Here is a 20,901-nt window from a genome sequence, read left to right on the forward strand (position 1 = left end):
GGGATCCAGAGACAGTTTGAGACAGGGAGTGGCAAGAGTACTCATCGCTTCCCAATGCAGATACAAGAATGGCAAGGGCTTAGGACAGTGAGGAAAGATGGCATGAAGGCTGAGGTTGGCAGCAGCCCCTTTGAGGGCGGGGTCTTAACAGAGGGTCTGCTTGAGCTGTGTGAGCAAGATACAGCTGTGGTCTGGAATGAGGAGAACCAGATCTCTGAGCCGCTTGGTCACTGACTGGCTGTGTGATCTCAGTGCCCACACCTGCTTAACTCTAGTCTTTGTCCTTAGAGATAGAGATGTTTACCTTCAAAGGCCATCAAGAAGTTGAAATAAAAAGACATGCTTAAGTGTTTGGCACGGAGTAAGCACTCAGCAAATGAGGTCGAAGCTCAATTGTCTCTGTTCTTTCTAATATTCTGTTCTTTTGTATTTTTTCACTGTCTACCTTTCTAATTGTTATGCTTTAATGGTGACCAATCCTTAAAGGACAAAAGGCTTGCAAAAATGCACTCTAGGATATGTCACACATGGGCCAACTTTTTGAAGTCACTGTAGGAAATGGACAATGACCACAAAAGGGAATAGCACCGTGGAGGAGGGAGTGTTTCAGGGAGGCATTTGTGGGTTTCGCGGCCTGAGGCCTGGGCACAATTTCCCCACCAAGAAAGTTACAGCAGGCTTGGTCCTGCAAAAATCTCTTCATTCATCTGAAAAGTTACTTAGTGATGGAGACCATGCTGGAATAAGGCAGGGCTAGCGAGGCAAGCCATTAATGCACACATCCAGGGGTGCTGCCGGATGCTAACAGGCAGGAGCTGCAAGGTGGAGGCAGTGGTGGGACTTGCTCTTCACCTTTCTCTTGGAGGCGGGAGGCAAGTGCAGAACCAATGGCCCATCCTTCACTGCCTGCTCTCCTCTCTTCCTGAGGTGTCAGTGCCTGCTGGGCTCTGGCCTCTGTGTCCTCATCCTCTCTATGCCCTCCCAGTCAGCCTCTATGGGTTTGATTCTCACCAACAGGTTGATGTTGTCCAGATCTTTATTTTTCTGTTCTGCCTTTTGTCCTGGGCATCAAATGATGCTTCCATTTAGTTTGTATTTTGATTTTTTTTTTTTGGTTGAGGTATAACATGCCCAGAATAAAGTCCATAAGTGTTCACTGTTGCAATGTGTAGAACCATGTAGCTGCCACTCAGATCAACAATGCCTCAGAAGGTTCCTCTCAGCCTATACCAGTGCGCCCACCCCCACAGAGACTCCCAATATCCTAACTACCACACCATCCAGTACTTTCATCACCTGTCATTGAAATCATATAATTTGGGTCATTCAGTAAGTACATGTTATGGTTTGGAAGTAAGGTGTCCCCCAGAAGCTCACATGTGAGACAATGCAAGAAGGTTTAGAGGAGAAACAATTGGGTTGTAAGAGCCTTAACCAAATCAGTGAATTAATCCCCTGATGGGATTAACTGAGGGGTAATTGAAGGCGAGTATGGTGTGGCCGAAGGAGGTGAGTCATTGGGGGTGTACCTTTGGGGTATATCTGGCAAGTGGAGGTGAGTCATTGGGGGTGTGCCTTTGGGGTGTATCTGGCAAGTGGAGTCTCTCTCTCCCTCTGCTTCCAGATCATCATGTGAGCTGCTTCCCTATGCCACACTCTTCTGCCATGACATTCAGTCTCACCTCCAGCTCCAAGGAATGGAGCTGGCTGTCTATGGACTAAGACCTCTGAGATGGTGAGCCCTCAAATAAACTTTTCCCCCTCTACAGTTGTTCTGGTCAGATCATTTAGTCACAGGAGTGAAAAAGCTGCCTAAGACAATGCACTTGTATTTAGTTTCTTTCACTCATCATTTGGTATATGACTTCTTTTTCATTGCAATGTAACAGTGGTTCTTGATAAAGAATAAATTAGTCCCCCAAAAGAGGCCTGTGGCTACGTCTGGAGAGATTTATTGCTGCAACTCCAGGCAGGGAGGGGTAGGAAACCCTAATGGCATGGAGCGGGTAGAGTCAGTGATGTTGCTCAACATTGCATCATGCACTAGGCAGCCCCTCACAACAAGGATCAAGTGTAAACTGCCAACCGAAATTCCAAGAATCAATGTAAGCTCCTGTAACAACCACAAAACAACGCAGGTTTGTTATTTTACAGTGCTGTTTAGAAGTCAAAAATGCATCTCATTAGGATTTTAGGGCAGAATCCATTTTCCTGCTCTTTCCTGTTCTTAACAGCTCCTGCATTCCTTGGCATTGATCCCTCTTCTCTCATCAAAGCCAGTCATGACCAGCCAAGTCCATGCCTGACTTCCTAAGGACTCTTGAGATTGCATCAGGTCCACCTGGATAATCCAGGTCCTTCTCCCCATCTCAAGATCTTTAATGACATCTTCAAAGTCCCTTTTGCCATATATTTACAAGTTCCAAGAATCAGGATACAGATACCTTTGCGGGAGACCTTATTCTGCTTACCACACCCTGTAAAAATATTCTGCATAGCTTGTGCATCCTATTATTGAAGGTCATTTGGGCTATTTTAGTTTTAGTTATGATTAATAATGTTGTCATAAGTTTTCTTACACAGATCTTCTGCACTCATTTCTGGTAGGTACACATTCAAGAATGGAAATGTTAGGTCATATGACAAAAACGTATTTAACTTGAATAGATCATGTTAAAGAGTTTTATAAAATGATTGCACCAGTTTACATCCTTATTAGCAGTGTGTGTGCATTTTCTTCCCACAGTGAGCATTCATGCAAACCTTCCAAAGACACCTCAGACAACTTGGTCATTACCATGCTAAACAAGCTCAGAGAATGACATTGTTTTTCTCCAGACATCATGAAACCTGGGAGACATCCTGGACACCTCCTCCTCCCTCTCTGTCTGCCTTCCATGAGCCTCTCATTATTTTCTTCTATGCCATCAGCACATACTGACATGATTCCCTTGATGAAAGTCGACATCATCTCTCACCTAGACTACAGCTTCCTTCCTGGACTCAGCTCTTCCTAATACTTCCAATCCAACCTTCCCACTGCTGTCAAAGTCACCTTTTCTAAAATCCAAGACCTGATCCTGATCTTCCCTTTGTTTACAAAATAAAGGAGCTATGGCCCAGCCCACATTCCTCCTTGCCATCCCATCTCATGTAACAATAACCTGTAAGTTCTCCTGCATAAAACTGATTGCAACCTTTATTCAAGTGAATTCCTCCCTCATTGAGTGCCCACTCATCTTTCAAGACTCAGCCTACCAGTTGCATTTTCTGCTGAACCCTTTCCCGATAAACCTCGAATCGGGAGGACTTAATTCCTCCCCGCTTTGTGTCCTAGCACTCTGCACAAGCTTTTTATCATGGCACCTATAACTTCTCAGCACAGTTGCCTCTGCCTTATAAACACAAGTCATGAGAACAAGGACTACTTTGTCATCTTGAGCCTTAGTTCAGGGCCCGTTATATGGTAGATAATAACATTTACAGGTTGAAACTGAGTTGAAACTGTACACATTAACATGGCATGCAGAAAGTGCTAGGTAGAGAGAAAAGACAACACAGAGAAAAACTGTGCTTTCCAAGCTCTTAAAACCTAAATGCAAACAAGAGACCTTATGGGTCCCAAGCTCCAACTGGGAAGTAACAGTTACTGCAGGGCCACTATGAAGATTACAGAAGATAATGAGGGCTATGGGCCCTCTGACAAGCACACAGTAGGCACTCAACCAGCTACCGTGATTATTATTTCCAATAAATCTAGCTTCTACAGGAGAATTTTTAGTTTGCTACTTCAGGCCCATCTTGAAGCAATCTTAAATTCAGCAAGAATTGTCCACATTGGTACAGCTGACATAATTTGTAAAACCAAAGCTGCATTATAGAGATGGCCCCTTCCTCCTAATGCACACTTGTTGAATTAGTTTAGTTTTGTGGCTAGAACATTATGTGCTTGATTCTTAGTGATTGTAGATTTAGAAGGATCACTGACCTGACTTTTCAAGTTCATATATGCATTAGATGCCATTTTTCTCTAGGAGAGCAACTAAGAATTAACTGTGTGTATCATATCTCCTTTGGGGATTAGTATTGGTCAGTGTTATATCTCGGAGCGTTAAAGGGCACAGGGTCAATCAATGAACTAACAAATGCCTTTCACACAGTAGGTTCTCAGTAAAAATTTCCAAATAGGAAGAAAGCACTGCTAAATTAGGAACCTGATGTGGTTTCTATGACAACTGTCTCTCCTAGCTTCTTCACTCCCTCTGATAACTCCCTTATCTTTTTCGAAAATATCCCTTATGCTCTCAGTACTTCAAACCTTGTATCCCCCAGTGCTCCATTCTTTGATGGCTAATTTTCTCTACTCCCTTCTCAGGGATGGTTTCACCTCCCATCACAGCTTAATAACACCCACAAGCTGAGGTTTTTCAAATCTATATTTACAGATGAGACTGCTCCCTGAGCTTCAGATCCATCTGCTCAAATGACCCTTGAACTCCTCTTCTTAGGTATCCCCAAACTCAAATTTTAACTTCTATAAAGTAAGTTCCACTTCTACTTCAGACCTTTTTCTCCTCTATAATCTTCATTCCAGTGACTAACACCACTGCCAGTTACCCAAACAGGAAACATGAGTGTCATCCTGGATTGCAGCCTCTACCCAGCTCCAGAGATAGTCAGCATGATCCACTGTTTCCTACCTGCATTATGTTATGAACCACGAGCCCACAATCAGGGTGGAGGTTTTATCCTTTCTCCGAATGATTTCAAAAGCTTGCCTCCTATTGACTTCTCTTCTCTCATCTCCCCAGATCAGTCAGCAAGAATTGCACAAATTTTAAATCAAATTATTTTGTTTACCACTAGGATTCCTTCAGCGACTCATAACTGTTTACAAAAACAAATCCAAACTCTTTATCCAGTGTTGCAAAGCCAGGAATAACCTGGCCAATGCCTACCTCTCAGAAGTATGAAATGAAAGGGAATAGGGCTCGGGATGAAGCTCAGAGATAAAGCACTTGCCTAGCATGCACAAGGTCCTGGGTTCCATGCCCACAAACACACATACACACAAAGGAATAGTAAAAATAAGGGTTAAACTTACAGAGAGAGAGATTTTCAACAAAACCAAAATTTTGTTATTTGAAAAGACTAAAAAGCAAAATTAGCCTATATAACACTAATCCTAAAAAAAGAAAAGATACAAATTAATATCAGGTATGAAAAAGGGGATATAGCTACAGATAAGCAAAGATTTTATGTCAATAAGTTTTAAAATTAGAATAAATGTAAATTTTCCAAAAAAAATTATAAATTATAAAATTGGCCCAAGAAGAAATACAAAACCTACTTAAAAGAATCATTACTAAAGACATCATATTGGTAGTAAAAACAAGTTCATGAAAAAGATGCCCGATTCAGAAAGTTCAGAAAGTTTTATAGGAGAATCTTCTTTTTTTTCTCGATAAACATAAAATCTCCAATACTGGCACTTTATTTTTTTTTTTCTTAGAAATAGATTCTCAGGTGTGAGATTCCTGGGTTGAAGTGTACATACATACACACACACACACACACACACACACACACACATATATATATGTTATATATATATATATATATATATATATATATAATTAATGTTAAAAGACAGTCACAATGTTTTCCAAGGAGGTTTTCACAATTTACAATTCTAACAGCAGTGTATGAAATTAACTTTTCCCCCTGCTTCCTTGTCATTAGTAGGAAAGATTACAACTTTGAAATACAAAGACATATTGGGCTATGGATATCATGATATATTTGCCCAGAAGGTCATTCATTTTCATATGTGGTCACAAAACATCAATGATCTTAAAAAGAGTTTTGGTTGCCATTTATAATTCTAATGCATGATTTGTGGTTGATAGGGAAAGGCTGAACCTGTCAATGTGAAATCAAGGCTAAAATGGCACATCTTTTATTTGTGCAAAACGATAACTTTTTAAACGTTAATCAACAAACAATATATGGGGAGATCACTGGAAAGTCTAACTTAAAGTGTGATCACTGAAAGGAAAGGTAATAACTTATGCTATGTCAGGTTCCAAAGGAAATGTTTTAGGTTGAGTGTGAAACTCAAAGTAGAAATATCTCTTTTAAACAAAAGAATACTGCAATACTTCATTTCTAAAGTGGATTATGCTCATGGAAATTTTAAAAAGCAAAGAAATAGACAATTCTTGAGTTTTCTTAAAATAAATTATTTTTTCCTCTAAAGTCTTTGAAATATGACTAACATTTATGATATAGGAGAATCTTAACAAATATTTAAGGAACAGCTTTTCCCATGCATATTGTTCCAAACAACTGAAAAGGAGGAGAATGTATTCATCTAATTTTATAACCTTTCTTCCAATATAAAAAAGGAAAAACCATAGGTTAATTTCACTTACAAATATATAGGCAAGCATTTTAAATAAAAAAAATAGCAAACCAAATTCAGCATAAAAAATATTTTTGTCTAAGCAAGATTATCCCAAGAATGTAAAGATGGTTCAATATCAGGAAGAAATCTAACAACAAATTAAAAAAGAAAAGCCATAAACCCTCTCAACTGATGCAGAAAAAGCATTCAATACAAATCAACACCCATCTACATTTTTAGAAATCCCTAGCAAACTAGGATAAGGAGAAGTTTCTAACCCTGATCTCATAAAAACAAAGCAAATCTCATACTTAATGATTAAAACTTTAGAAGCAGGCCCATGTCCCAAGATAAAAATGTCTGTTACTGCATACTATTCAAGTCTAAACTGGATATTCTAATCAATGCAGCAATACAACAAGATACATAAATATTAGAAAGGAAAACAATAAATTGCTATTTGCTAAAAACATACATTATCTCTATAGATAATCCAAAAGCATGTATAGACAAAACTAGCTAGAGAGTATGGTAAGTTTCCTAAATATAAGATTAACTTATAAAAAATAATGCATCTGAGCAACAAGTCAGAAAATGTAATAAGCTCATCATAATGGAAACACTGATTAAAAAATAGCTTGTAAAAAAAAAAAAAGGAAATAAGAGACCATGGCATTAGCTCAAACTAATAGAACAAAGAGCCCAGAAATAATATCTGAACATGTATGACTCTTATGTGATAAAGGAGACATCATAAATTAGTGGGGGAAAGATAAACTTTCAAAAAGGGACTGGGATAAATGACCTTCCATTTGGGGGTGGGGGATTATTTGGTTCAACCTCATTCCATACATAAAGATAAAATCCAGTTAAAGACTTATCTATAAAAAACAAAACTTAAAAACTATAATTATAGGTGGTGGGCACAGTGGTGCATGCCCAGCAGCTCAGGAGTCTGAGGCAGGAGGATTACAAATTCAAAGTCAGCCTCAGCAACTTAGCTAGGTCCCAAGTGACTTAGTGAGACCCCATCTCTAAATAACAATTTTTTTTAAAAAAAAACTGGGTATGTGGCTTTGTGGTTAAGTGATCCTGGGTTCAAACCCTGGTACCAACGGGGGGGAAAAAAAAAACCCTATAATTATAGATATGATCTTGATCTTTATGGAGAAAATTACAAAATGTTCTTACAAAATGTAAGAACATGAAAGACTTGAATAAAATGTAAGTATACAAATATATATGGGAAATCATCCCTTAAAGACAGCAAATCTCTCCAAGCAGTAACTTCTCAAGTAAAGCCAAGTGCATCAAAATTATCTACAGTTTTTATTAAAAATAGATTCTTAGGCTCCACATTAAACCTATTGAAGCATCATGTGTGAGAATGTGGCCCAAGAATCTGAATCTTGGAGAGCTCTCCAGGCAATTCTTCTGCATACTGAATTTTAAGAAGCTCACCTTGTGGATATATGTCATAACCTGATTGCCCATTAGAATCTCCCAAGAGAGTTTTAGAACATATGGATGCCCAGGCCACACCCCAGACCAACTATATCAGCTTCTCTGGGTGAGGCACCCATGCAACAGCATTTTTAAAGACCTCCAGATGGTCCAACGTGCAGCCAAGGTTGAGGCCCATGGCTCTAAGCAAAAGTACAATAAGAGCCAGGTCAGGAATGCTCACCACCCTTCCCCATTTGAACATTTCCTTCTGGTGTAAGGTAGTAGGATTTATATCCTGGTTAAAGAGGACATGACTTCCTTAGCTAGGATTATGACTTATTTTTTCAGTATCCCCAGCTTGAATACATAGTAAGGGCTTGGTGGTCATTTTCTGAAATAAATTTAATTAAATGAGACAAAAGGAAATTAACATGTAGATTAATAAAAATTTCCCTAAGCCCTACATATCTCATTGGATCAACAAATCTAAATGCAGAGGAACATTAGGCTGTAAGAGGTACAAAAATGGACAAAATGCAGCCCTTCTCTTTAACTGTCCATTATCTGGGAGCAGGAGGCGGAACACATATGGATAAACCACCAACAAAAAAAAGGTTAAAAAAATATTTCAGAAGTAAGCAGACAGTGATAAGAGTTTAGATAGTACAATGGTAATAGAAAAAAAAAATTAATTCTGAATGGCAAGACCTAGGAACTCACTGCAAAGATTCAGCATCCAAGATTGACCTTGAGGTATTGGTGGGACTTAAGCAGGAGGCAATTAGGGAAATGGGCAGTTGTGGCATAGGGTAGTTCTGCACAGCACAAGTTAAGTCAGATGGGCCTTTCTCTAACCTTCACACAAGGCTGTAGGGTAGACATTAAAGTCTCTTTTTCTTTCTGACTTCCTTGTTATTGCTCTCATTTTTCAAGTACTCTTAAAACTCAATAAACTTTCATTTTTCAAGTACTCAGTAAACTTCTGGTTTATTAATTCTGCCTCCTGATGCCCCAGCTGATTTCTTCTAGGAAAAGTTTCTCATTAGCATTTCTATAGGGACACCTGCTACCCCATCTATCCCTATTAACCAATGGCCAGGGCAATGGGGTTGACTGGGAGAGAAATTTTAATCCCCTCCTTATGACTCATCTATTTTCTAATTGAGAAAGCCAGAGCTAGTCACAAATGGCTTCCCAGTGAAACCCATCCTCAACATGAAAATCCGTAATAAAGACATGCTTCTCAATTTTATAATATCTATGTAAAATGTATTAAAAATTAATACACCTTATGATTGTGAATTATTCTTAAAGCCTCAGATAGTCACTTGAATTGAAACTCCTGGTGAGTATGTATGCATTATGTATCAGATAAACTACTGAGTAAGGAAGGTTTCTCAAAACAATAGGTCAAAGGATATCTAATGCTATTAACTGGCAGTCTATTAACATATATATGATTCTGAAAGTTGAATGTATATTTTACATTATATATCAATATTGATAGATTATGTGTCCTTTCTCAAGAAAACTGCTCACATTGATGTCAAGTGACAGATGTCACTTGTAAAGCCCATGAGAGGAACCAGTCACCATGGTGTAAATGTACCATGATTTATGTAGAGTGGCAGAAGAAAAGGTTTTGTAAATCAAATTATCATTAAAATGGAGTCTTTCTTGGTTTCTATGGTGATGTAAGACCCACCTACAGTGGACAGGGGACATACTTAAATTCAGGATATATCCAGAATCATAGCAAGGAAAATAATTTGAGATAATAGGGAAGAAAAATCAGTATTCCAGATAAGCCTATAATTTCCTAGCATTTTTCTCTAACAGTGTACCTAATTTATTGACTATCTTATTTCTTCATATCTACTTTCAGCCAGAGTGCATTTCTCTATCATTGGTTAATTTTTCTTCTGGAAAAAAAAATGTTAAATTTCACATCAAATTTGTCATACACTCAAATTGTTTATTAAAGAAATTATTCTTAGCAACACTCATTCTCTTACTGTTTCAAAATGCTTCTGACTATCAAGCAAAATGGCACTCATGGCTCCAAAATTATATTATCATTAAATTTTAGAGAGGACCTAATTTTTTTTTTTTAATTGTGAGGTGTTCAAAGATTTTTCTTAACAGGTTGATAGAGTTCTAATAGCTGCTGAAAACAGTCATTCTCAGCACCTGCACAAGCCTAGCTTTCCCCTACCCAATCTAATAATTTCCAGTACGTGTATAATTCAGACTGTGAAGCAGAACATGCTTATTACACAGTTAAGGTTTTGTTTCAGAGAAAAAGGCTATACAGAACAAAGGTACAACCCAAAATTTGGTACAAACCAAAATTTTCATCTGACAAATGCAGTCATTCCCTGACTGACTAATAATCCAAAAACAAGCTCTGCAAATTTGGGAATCATATACTGAGTAGGATTACCCAAGAAGGCCTGAGAACCTGGGCTCTCTTCCTTGATTGTCCTTGATTACATGGAGGTGAGAAGAGGAAGCTCCTGCCTAGTGGGTGGTGAGGTTCCACCTGCCAGAGGATGGTAGAATGGGAGTAGGAAGATGAAGCCACAGACCAGCCATCTGTGATATTGAGCCAGCCTTAGGGTTCTCAGGGAATGCAGTAGGGCCTTGTAAACAAGAAATCCATAGCAGAACCAGAAAACTACCTCTTGGTTTCATTTATGCTCCTTGCTTATTTGTTTCCTTTCTTTTCTTTTGCTCCTCCCTTAATAACAGCATAAAAGTATTAGGAAAATTCTTCATGTCTATCCAAAGAAAAAGGATATGTGTCCTTGTTTGATCCAGAACTTTAAAAGGAAGCACTAGGAGACCAGTGAGGTTGTGATAGCAATAAATCAAGAGACAGATGGGAAGTGGAAGGTGAAATTTAGGAAGACAAGGGAAGACACCTTCATATGCTAGTTTTTCCTCAGCATGGGAGAGAGGGTTTGCCATGTTCATTGGAGGACATCAGTCTGATGGAGGGTATGTTATGGGATCGTTATAGGGTATTGGCAGAAAACACTAACTCTGTAATGTAAGACCCCCCCACACACACACACACCTCAGCCACAGGAAGAAGGCAACTAATTGGTTGTGGCACTGATGAAGGACCCCATAAGCCACATTTTTAATACCTCTAGTTCAGTTACTCATCATGCGCATCTGCTTCTTCAGAGACCCCAACCCAGTGTTACATATTCGGTCAACTGTGATTTGTTAGCTAACTGATGTTGGTTGAAACATAAGGTCAGGAAATATATATGGGATGGATGAAGGATGAGAAAATAGACTGGAAGGACTGAGGCTGCAGTAGAGGGAGAATTTGGGGTGGGGAGATGTTTTCATGCTTGAATTCAGTGCTAAAGAGGGAGTTATTGGGGGCTAGGGTTGTGGCTCAGTGGTGGAGTGCTTGCCTAGCATGTGTGAGGCACTGGGTTCAATTCTCAGCACTGCATATAAATAAATGAATAAAATAAACAACATCTAGAATAAAATATCAACATCTAGAAAAAAAAAAAAAAAAAGAGGGAGTTCTTGGTGGTGAGAGAGTAAGAAACACAACTGGAGACCATGAAGGGCACAGAGAGAGAAAGGAGATGCCTCAATGAGGGAAAAGGGAGCAGGCATCTAGGAAGTGGAAATCAGAACAATGAAGCATCCTGTAGAAGGTCAGAATGGAAACAAAAGTAATGACCACTATGTGCCAGGCATGAGCAGGCCTCCTGAATCCTCACAATGTCTACTATAGTGCTTGACCTGTATAGTAGGCATTGAAAAATAAACTGAATGTTTAACTTAAAATCAATAAATGAGTGAAAAAATACTAAGAGATATCTATTATCCATAACATCTTACAGATAGAATCTGACCCTGGAAAAGATTAATAAATTTGACAACTGTGTGACAGCAAGTAAGAAGCAGGAGGAAAATGACTTCAGAGTCTGGGAGGTAGATGAGGAGGGTGATTTGAAAGGATCCTGTGGGAGAATCTAGAAAAGGGCGTGGTGCTTGAGTGTTGCCCAGGGACTGAGAGAGGGAAAGAAGAATGAAAGTCCAAATGAAGTGTGCTCGGGAGGAGGGGGAGAAGTCACTTGCAAAGTATTCTAGAAAGATGAAAACCCTGCAAGAAAACAAGGCAGGTGGGCCACAGTGAAGCCAGCAAGGGACAGTGGCCAGGTTAATGCAGCAGGTGAGTTGTGGGGAGCAGGATTATTACACAGTTAAGGTTTTACTTACTGGTAAAATTCTGGGTTCAAGTACAACCCAGCAGTGAAGAAACTGGTAGAGTCTCTGTTGGGTAACCAGCGATGTGAGGTGAGCAAAGATGGAGGAAAGGTGACTAAAAGTGGTAAAGAGAGAGAACTGGAAAGGCCGGAGTGGTAACTAACAGCTTTCATACAGGACAAATCAGAGGAATATGCAATGGGAGGGTGACTGGCATGAGACTGGGGAACGGGCGTGGTCTGGGATGAGAGGAATCTGAATGTGAGGTCTGCAAAGGCAGTCCTCGGGAGAAGATAAGGGTGACCAGCCCCACTGCGAGAGCTGCTGCCAGTGTCTCACCTGTAGGAGCTGCTCACTGCACTGGTCACCTCCTCGCGGATTTGCCTGTTGAGGGCGTCTGCAGCTGCGCGCCCCTTGCCACCCTCCGGGCCAGTGGCCTGGGCAGTGGGCAGCGGCGTCTGCTCGTGCCCCTCAGAGCGACGCACCATCCAGGCCGGCCCGGCCCTCCTGCGTGTGTCACGCTCATCTGCACCCGACGCCTTTCCAGCCGCCGGGCCACCCTCTTCAGCCTGGACCTGAGCAGCCGGCACAGCCATCTGATCATGCCCTTCGGTGCGACGCACCATCCAAGCGGGCCCCGCCTTTCTGCGAGTGTCGCGCTCATCAGCACCGGACGCCTTTCCAGCCGCGGGGCCACCAGCTCCGGCCTGTGCCTGTGCCTGTGCCTGTGCCTGTTGGGCCTCAGACTGCGGCGTCTGCTCGTGCCCCTCAGAGCGTCTCACCATCCAGGCGGGCCCCGCCTTCCTGCGAGTGTCGCGCTCGTCTGCACCGGACGCCTTTCCAGCCGCTCCTGCCTGGGCTTGGGCCTGGGCCTGGGCCTGGGCCTCGGACGGCGGCGTCTGCTCGTGCCCCTCAGAGCGACGCACCATCCAGGCGGGCCCGGCCCTCCTGCGTGTGTCACGCTCGTCTGCACCGGACGCCTTCCCAGCCGCCGGGCCACCCTCTTCGGCCTGGCTTTGGACGGCGGGCCCCGACATCTGATCGTGCCCTTCGGTGCGACGCACCATCCAGGCCGGCCCGGCCTTCCTGCGGGTGTCTCTCTCGTCGGCACCCGATGCCTTTCCGGCTGCCAGGACACCGGCTCCTCCAGGGGCCTCCTGCTCCATTGCTTCGGCGGCGGCGGGCACCGGCCAACGCTCCTGGCTCTGCGGCCGGCGTTTGGGCGCTCCTAGAATAGGCGCGGTAGCCTGAGAGGACGTGGGGATCTGCACAGGCTTGGGGATCCACGGGTGGTCCCCGCGGCGCGGCAGCGGCCAGGCGCGGAAGTCCTTCTGGTACTGGGTCTCCCGCTCAAAGGGCGCGTCCGACGGCTGGTACTCGCTGCGCGGCCGGCAGCTAGGCTCGGGCCGCTGCACTTTCCAGGCGCGGTAGTCCTGCCGCATCACCGAGTCCGCGGGGCCTGCCCCGGAGGTGGAGCCGGAACCCGCGCCCGGGCCCGGCCCACTCCGGGCGGAGGCCGCCGCCGCCTCGCGGTCGCCGCTAGGCCCGGGCGCCGGCCCTGTTGCCCGGGCAACTGCATCCAACTCGCCCAGGGCCGGCTGCGTCTCTATGGCGACCGCGCGCGCCGAGGGGGGCTGAGACTGCTGCTGTTGAGGCGGTGGCGGCTGCAGTGGGGCGACCGGGTGCTCGGTGGCCTCCGAGTACTTGGTGAAAACCAGTGGCACCGCGATGTCCGCCTTGTCCAACTGGTTCCAGAAACGGGCGATGCAGCAGGCCCGAGTGATGCATGGCCACGCCATGATGCTAGATGCAAAACTGGCCTTCTTTCTTTTTGTGTCTTTAAAGCAAGTCTCTAATCTTCCTTCAGTCCCCTGCCCCTACCCACCAATGTGGGTCCCACCGCTTTCTCCCCAAATCAGCCTGCTACCTCACCCTCCTCGCTCAGAGAGCACCTGAGGAGAGCTATCGCTAAGATAAAGTCTGTAAAGTGCCTCGATTACCGGCTGCAAACGCCTTCGGGAGCGCAGCTGCTGCGGGCGCCGAAGGGCCAGCTACCCGGCGTCCCGGAGTCCCCGGCTAGGGCGTCTGGGACGCGCCCCTCCCTGCGGCTGCGGCGGCGCGCAGACCCCGATGGAGCGAGGCGACGCGAAGCGAGGTGACTGCGGGCTTAAGCCATGGCGCAGAGGAAGTGCTGGGCCGTGTGTCTGCAGGCTCCACAGACCGGGATTTATTCTCCTTTCCGCTGGTGTCCAGTAGCAGCCGGTCACCCCGCAGGGCCTGGAGGCGATCACATCCAGCGCAGACGGAGCACCGCCGTCTCCACTGCTGCCTCGAATGATGCTGCAGCCGCCGCCGCCGCCGCCTCTGCTGCAGAGAGGCGGCCCCACCCTTTTCTGCCGCTCAGCAAGGGCGGGGGTTTGGGGGGGACCCAGGAAAGATGCTGAGAGAGAGAGCGCTGCAGAAAAAAATCACCTGCTGTCGTCAGCGCGCGCTGCTGGGAGCTTGCCCTCTCTTTCCCCTCCTCCCTCTGCTCTGACAGCTCCTCCCTTCTCTGCTCCCAGACAACAGCAGATCTGCGGCCTTGGTAGGTTCAAGTCCCAAGCACTTGCCGTCCTTGTGCTGGTCGTCACCTCACCTCCAGGAGCCTGAGGCCCTTCTTTTGTAAAATAGGGCCAACCACTGAAGGAGAGAGACTGTTAAATGAAATACGGAGGAAACACCCTGGTAAAATGTCTGTCCCTTAATAGATGCTTTAAAAAAGAGCTGATGCTTGGTCCATCATGTCTGTATTTGAACCCAGTATGTGGTTCCTGATCGAAGCACTTAACCAGTGTCAGGCCTTGTTCAGATGTGTGAAAATGAGAGCCCCAGGGCTGGGGTGTTCTGGTAGTTTATCCCCTAGGGGATTCTTGGGAAGCAGTGTCTTAGAGTACCCAGGAACCACAGGGTTCCTCTTCAGCCCAGAGGCCATACTGGGGGAAAGGTGACGGTAATAAGATTCTGGAATGGGGTATAAGTGGGGAGATTGAGGGGAAACTGGAGGAGTACAGTTCCCCAAGAAAGTGTAGGGTCTGATATGCAGGGGCTTTCTGGCAGGGGGCATCCCTGTCCCCCCTGCCCTTGAACCTTGGAGGCAGAATAGATTTTGGAATCTGACATCTTTGTCACTTGGGTCATCCCTGGGCCTCAGTCTTATCTGTAGAATGGAGGAAATAATACCTGCCATAAAGTGGTGTGTTTTGACAGTTAAGGACTTAGAGCAAAAGTCATATCCAACCTGCAGGGATTCAAATCTCAGCATTTGTAGTCCTCGTGATACAGCTATGGGCAAATCATTGCAACTTTCTGGTCTTAAATTTCATCTATGAACCAGGGTGCCAACTTTACTTTCAATTTTGTTCTGAAAAGTAAAATGAGACCATGCACTAAAAGTGCTTGCTACCACATCTAACATATAACAATGGCATATAAACGGTGTCTACTATACACACCCAGAAGACCCATAGTTGGCACTTCCTAAGCAAGCCACTTAGATACTTTCTCTGGCAAAGCTCTTGTTTCTCTTGGTACCTTTTGATCTCTCTTTGATGACTCCTGCACTGTTCTCCACTCCCTACCCCTAGTAACATTGCCTGATCTTCAGCTCCTCGCCCCGCAAATATAGGCACATTTTTTCAGTTTCAGTTAAGCTGGGCATTGGTGTTTCTGGGAGAGAAAGTCATTATGTGTTTATATTAGAAACTGATTGCAAAACACATCCCCGCTTTTTCCAACCTTGGAATCAAACAGGATGAGAAGACTGCTCTGATTAGTCAATTATCCCCTGAACTTCCTCCTACTTGGGTCTTTACTTCTTGGTGATTTGATTTGAAATCCATAAATAAAAGGATGCCTGGTACAGTTTTCCAGTCATTAGGAGATAAATTTCTATAAGCAACATAATCTGCTCTGATGCTTCCTCCCCCAATCCTGCAGAACTCCCTGGATTTGACTAATATCTTTGTAATAATGATTTACAAAGGCCAAAAGGAAGACTAAGAATTGAAGGGGGATGTCTATTCTGGGGGTCATTGAGAATTTACCCTTCTTTCATTTTTAAATAAGTCTGGTCCCCTGATGCCTACTCTGTACCTTGGGCACTATGAGACAAAAAAGGGGTCTAGCTATAGAGAAGCCCTCAATCAGAAGTGTGTGTTATGAGATAACTGGGAGACAGGCAAATAAGTAAATCACTGGCACACAATAAGGTTGGTATAACAGGAAAACATAGGTGCTGAGTGAATGGTCCCTAAGCAGGAGAGCTAAAAGGAAAAGCATTTCAGACAACTCCATCATCAAACCACTTTCCACATTTATTTTCTTGAGTTTTAAAACTACATTCAGCCGTACAGCCTCCTTGGACCATCCAATAGCCCTAGACAATTTTAATGGTTATCTATTGTGTGGCTTGTCCTGCATTCATTCTGGTGGTAACAGCACCTTAATATTTGACTTTTTTTTTTTTAAGGGAAAGTTTATTTTTCATCACTGATTTCACCAGCAAATCTCAAAAACTCAAACTCCTATCAAATAATTTAAACAAAAGTGGCATTTTCTTCAAATGGAATGCAAAATGCACACATTCACATACTTACATATACATAAATATATACATATATGTTTCCTTTAAAAAGCTTCAAAGGTTGCATTACTAGTCTGCAAATCTCTTTTTCCTTTGAAATGCTTAATACTGACAAGGAATGTCTAAAATACTTAGAGATATATTTCAAAAAACCTGGACTCTTCTCTTCTTGGCTCTTAGGGAATTTTCCTGCCAAACTTCTACCAATGATTTTTTTTTTTTTTTAAAGTTTACACCCACATTGGTAATACACATGTAAGACATACTAATAAAATGGCCAGCTTAATTTAAGAAAAATGAGAAGAAAAAAAAATCTCACAATAAAATCTAAACCTCAGAGGATGGAATTTAGTTTTTTGTATTCTTTATCAGCCACATAATATTGCATCACTGTTAAATCAGAAGCAGCATATGATCCAAGATATTTGCAAATAATATGTCAGAGTTCCCAGCTGATATCTTTAAATGCAATTTGTACTAATCTGAGTTCTAGTTCAAAAGCATCCGGATGATCCTGAAGGTTTGCCGCCAGCATTTCCTTAATCAGTTGTGTCATTCACCCATTCATAGACTTTTTCTTCACAGGAATTAGAAGTTCCATTTTGGGATTTTCCAAAAGTGCCTCCCCAGCGTGCACGATTTCAGTTCCTTGTTTTACATAACTCCCCAAGAGTTCCTTCTTTATCTCTGTGTCTATGACTGTGATCCTTTCCAGCATGGCCCAGATGTTAATCCCAGAGCAAAGATGTCAGCTTTTGCTGTGTAGTGTCCTTCCCACACTTCAGGAGCCATGTAGAAATCCATTCCACATGCCATGGAAAGGAAACACTTGTTTTAGCTGACAGGTTCTTCCGGGTTCTGCCCAGAGGTTGAACTTAGACCAAAATTGGCCATTTTCACTGTGGGTTTCAAGTCACTAGTATCCAACCTGCTTTGAGAAATCCGGATGTTGTCTGGCTTCAGATCCCGGTGGATGATGCGGTTTTTATGCAAGAAAGCCAGGGCACTGCTCAGCAGAAGCATGAAGCTGTGTTAGTTTTCCAACTGGGTTTCCTGGACAACGGATACTCATTCATATCTCCGCAGACACAAAAATCCATCACAAACCACAAACAATAGGCGCTTCTGGGATCAAAGGCAATTTCTCCTTTTAACGAAGTCTCTACGAGTTGTAAATAAAGGGAAGAATTAGAACCGTGGGACATGTTTTGCACCATCCCATCTTTTTGTAGGATGCATTCCTCCAAGTGATTCACATTTGGACGTTGGCTCTTGGTACTGCTTAGTGCCCAGAATTCACAAAGGGCTAGATCAACATTTTCAGGTGCGTGGCATCAAATTTTCTCCACTACCACCGGTGCATTGGTCTTTCTGATGACTGCTTCATACACAGCATGGTAACTACGACGGCCTATCTCCCATATTGGATCATACTTTGGCTGGCTACTTACCATCTTCAAGGTCGAGGTTTCTCAGGGTAGCCAACGGCACTCCCTCTCAGGGGCTCTGTAAGCCGCCTTTATTCAGCAGCTGGTGCCTCCACAGCCGTGGCTTCCAGTCAGAGGCTGGCGCCAATATTTGACTTTTGAAGACTACTTTTTTCCTACTTTTGGGCTATGTGGTTTGGGTAGGCCTACCCCACCCACCTCTCTGGGCTGACCAGATGACTCATCTCTTTACAAGGGGACTGCAACTTTCTAGTCAAAGTAACTTGTTTAGTGATGTGATCTACGTCGTACCAGTTAGGAGAAATCATCCTAAATAGCCACTTTCTGTTTTTTATTGGAATTGCTAAAATGAGAGATCATGAGATTATTGTTGTTAGTGACCATGAGGTTATTATTGTGAGAAACTTTTTTTTAAACACTGGAGGGTGGGTAGCTGTCCACAGTTGAAGCAAACAGAAAACATCAGGAGAGAACACAAGATTCTGATGATGTCTATAAACCAAAGCCCATTGTCTCCTTCTTTTGCTGTAACAAAAATCCCAACTTTTAGCTGGACTCTTGGTCACCCAGCCAGAAACTACATCTCCCAACCTTCCTTGCAGCAAAAAACAACCATATATACTTCCAGGTCACTTCCTTAAAATAAATTACTTGTGTTCAACTTTGCCTCCCTCTTTAGAGGATAGAATGTGGACATGGTGGAGGCTGTTATCATTTGGGTAGTTAAAACAAGTTCTCAAGAATACAATAAGGTGGATAAGAATGTTGTGGTCAGAATTTAACCCTGGGGAAGGAAGGGAAGAAAAACAAGATAGAAGAAAGCTGTTTAGGTGATGACCTTCTGGGGTCTAGCAGCCTTGACCCACCCACTCACTACTGGACTGTGATGTGAGAAAGAAACAAACATCTCTCATTTGAACTGTTGTTTTAGGGAATCTGTTTTAGTATTTTAATCATTTGAACATGTGGATCTGATCATGCCTTGACAAATTTCAGGTTTATGAAAACAGCATGGAACTAAAATTCTGGAAAATAATACCATGTTGAGGTAGGAGTGAGTGATCAGAATTAAGGTATTCTACAGTTCTTATTGTTGTGAGGAGACAGAGATATGAACTTATTAACATAATGTTTATTAATCTAAAAATTAACATTAAAAAAGAAAAGGGAAACTTTATGTTTAAATGTAAATATTATATATACGTTATATGTGATCCATTTTATATAGCTATAACACATTTATAAATAAAGTTTATAGAAAACATTAAGTCCAAAACTAAGTGTTATGGTTTAAATGTGAGGTGTCCCCCAAAAGCTCATTTGTGAGACAATGCAAGGTTTAGAGGAGAAATGATTGGGTTATAAGAGCCTTAACCCAATCAGTCAATTAATCATGTGATGGGATTAATTGAGTGGTAACTAAAGGCAGATGGGGTGTGGCTGGAGGGGGTGGGGAACTGGGGTATGACTTTGGGGTATATATTTTGTATCTGTCCAGCGGAGTCTCTTTCTGTTTCCTGATCATGTGAGCTGCTTCCCTTTGCCACACTCTTCTGCTATGATGTTCAGCCTCACCTTAAGCCCCCAGGAATGGAGCCTGCTGTCTGTGGATTGAGACTTCTGAAATGATGAGCCCCCAAATAAACTTTTCTTCCTCTAAAATTGTTCTGGTTAGATCTTTTAGTCACAGCAGTGAAAAAGCTGACTAAAACACTAAAAAGGAAAAAAAATGGCAAATATAAAATATAAAATAAGGTGGTAGAGATATTGCCAAATATATTAGTGATTGGGATAAATATGATCAAAACTTTCCAACTAAAAGAGAATCTCAGATTGGAATAAAACACAAAGCAAAGCAAAGTACAACTATACATTATCTGCAAGATATATACAGTATTTAAAACCTCATGACACATACATATTGATAAAAAGGCTGTGGCTCAGTGGCAGAGCACTTGCCTAGTACATGTGAGGCACTGGGTTTGATCCCCAGCACCACATACAAAAAAAAAAAACCTAAATGAAAAAAAGGTAGTTTGAAAAGATGTATATTAATATCAGACAAAATTTGTCTTAAAAGAAAAAGCATTTTAGGGATACTGAAGTTCCATATTAAAATGGAAGAAACAGTTTGCCAGAAATATATAATATGGCTTTCATTTAACAATAAAACTCCAAAATACATAAAGCAGAATTTGGTAGAATTTTAAGAAAAAAAATGCACAAACCCATCATTGTCATCATTGACTTCATCCCTGAGGGATTTTTTTTTTAAAAGTACTTCCTAGCAACTGATAAATCAAACACATAAAACGTTGTTAGGGACAGAGAAAGGCTGAACTATTAAGAAGCTTTATCTATTGGGCTCTGCATCCAGCAATCGGGATACATATTCTTTTCAAACTTACATGGACTATATAAAAATTGACTATGTATGAGGCCACAAAACAAATATAAATAAGAACCAAAAATTCATACAAGTCACATGTATGACAGTACAATATTAAAAATTAATAACAAAAGACTAATCACAAATATACACATACTTAGAAATGAAGCAAAGAAAAACAACCTTGAAATGATTTCATGGGTTTAAAAAGAAACTATTATTAGAAAATATTTATAACTGAAGGAAAAGTAAAACACTGCATTATCAAAGTTTGTGAGATGTTAGGGTTGGGGATTTAGCTCAGTGGCAGAGCACTTGCCTAAGATATGCCAGATCCTGAGTTTGGTCC

General features: G+C 42.4%; 1 protein-coding gene and 1 pseudogene across 2 annotated transcripts in view; both read right to left on the bottom strand.

The window, feature by feature from the left end:
* Nucleotides 1-15,476, bottom strand: part of MAP6 (microtubule associated protein 6) — a 71,192-nt gene extending 55,716 nt beyond the window's left edge. Inside the window, exon 1 of the mRNA XM_079104077.1 lies at nucleotides 12,434-15,476. Within this exon, the coding sequence (XP_078960203.1) occupies nucleotides 12,434-13,893 (1,460 nt within the window). The 5' untranslated portion in view covers nucleotides 13,894-15,476. The remainder of the gene's footprint in view (nucleotides 1-12,433) is intronic.
* Nucleotides 15,477-17,154: 1,678 nt separating this feature from the next.
* LOC306639881 (serine/threonine-protein kinase PDIK1L-like) lies at nucleotides 17,155-18,169 on the bottom strand (annotated as a pseudogene). The gene has a single exon. The product of its transcript is annotated as a serine/threonine-protein kinase PDIK1L-like (transcript).
* Nucleotides 18,170-20,901: the final 2,732 nt, after the last annotated feature.

This window comes from Sciurus vulgaris (assembly GCF_902686455.1).
Source record: "Sciurus vulgaris genome assembly, chromosome: 11".
Taxonomy (NCBI): domain Eukaryota; kingdom Metazoa; phylum Chordata; class Mammalia; order Rodentia; family Sciuridae; genus Sciurus; species Sciurus vulgaris.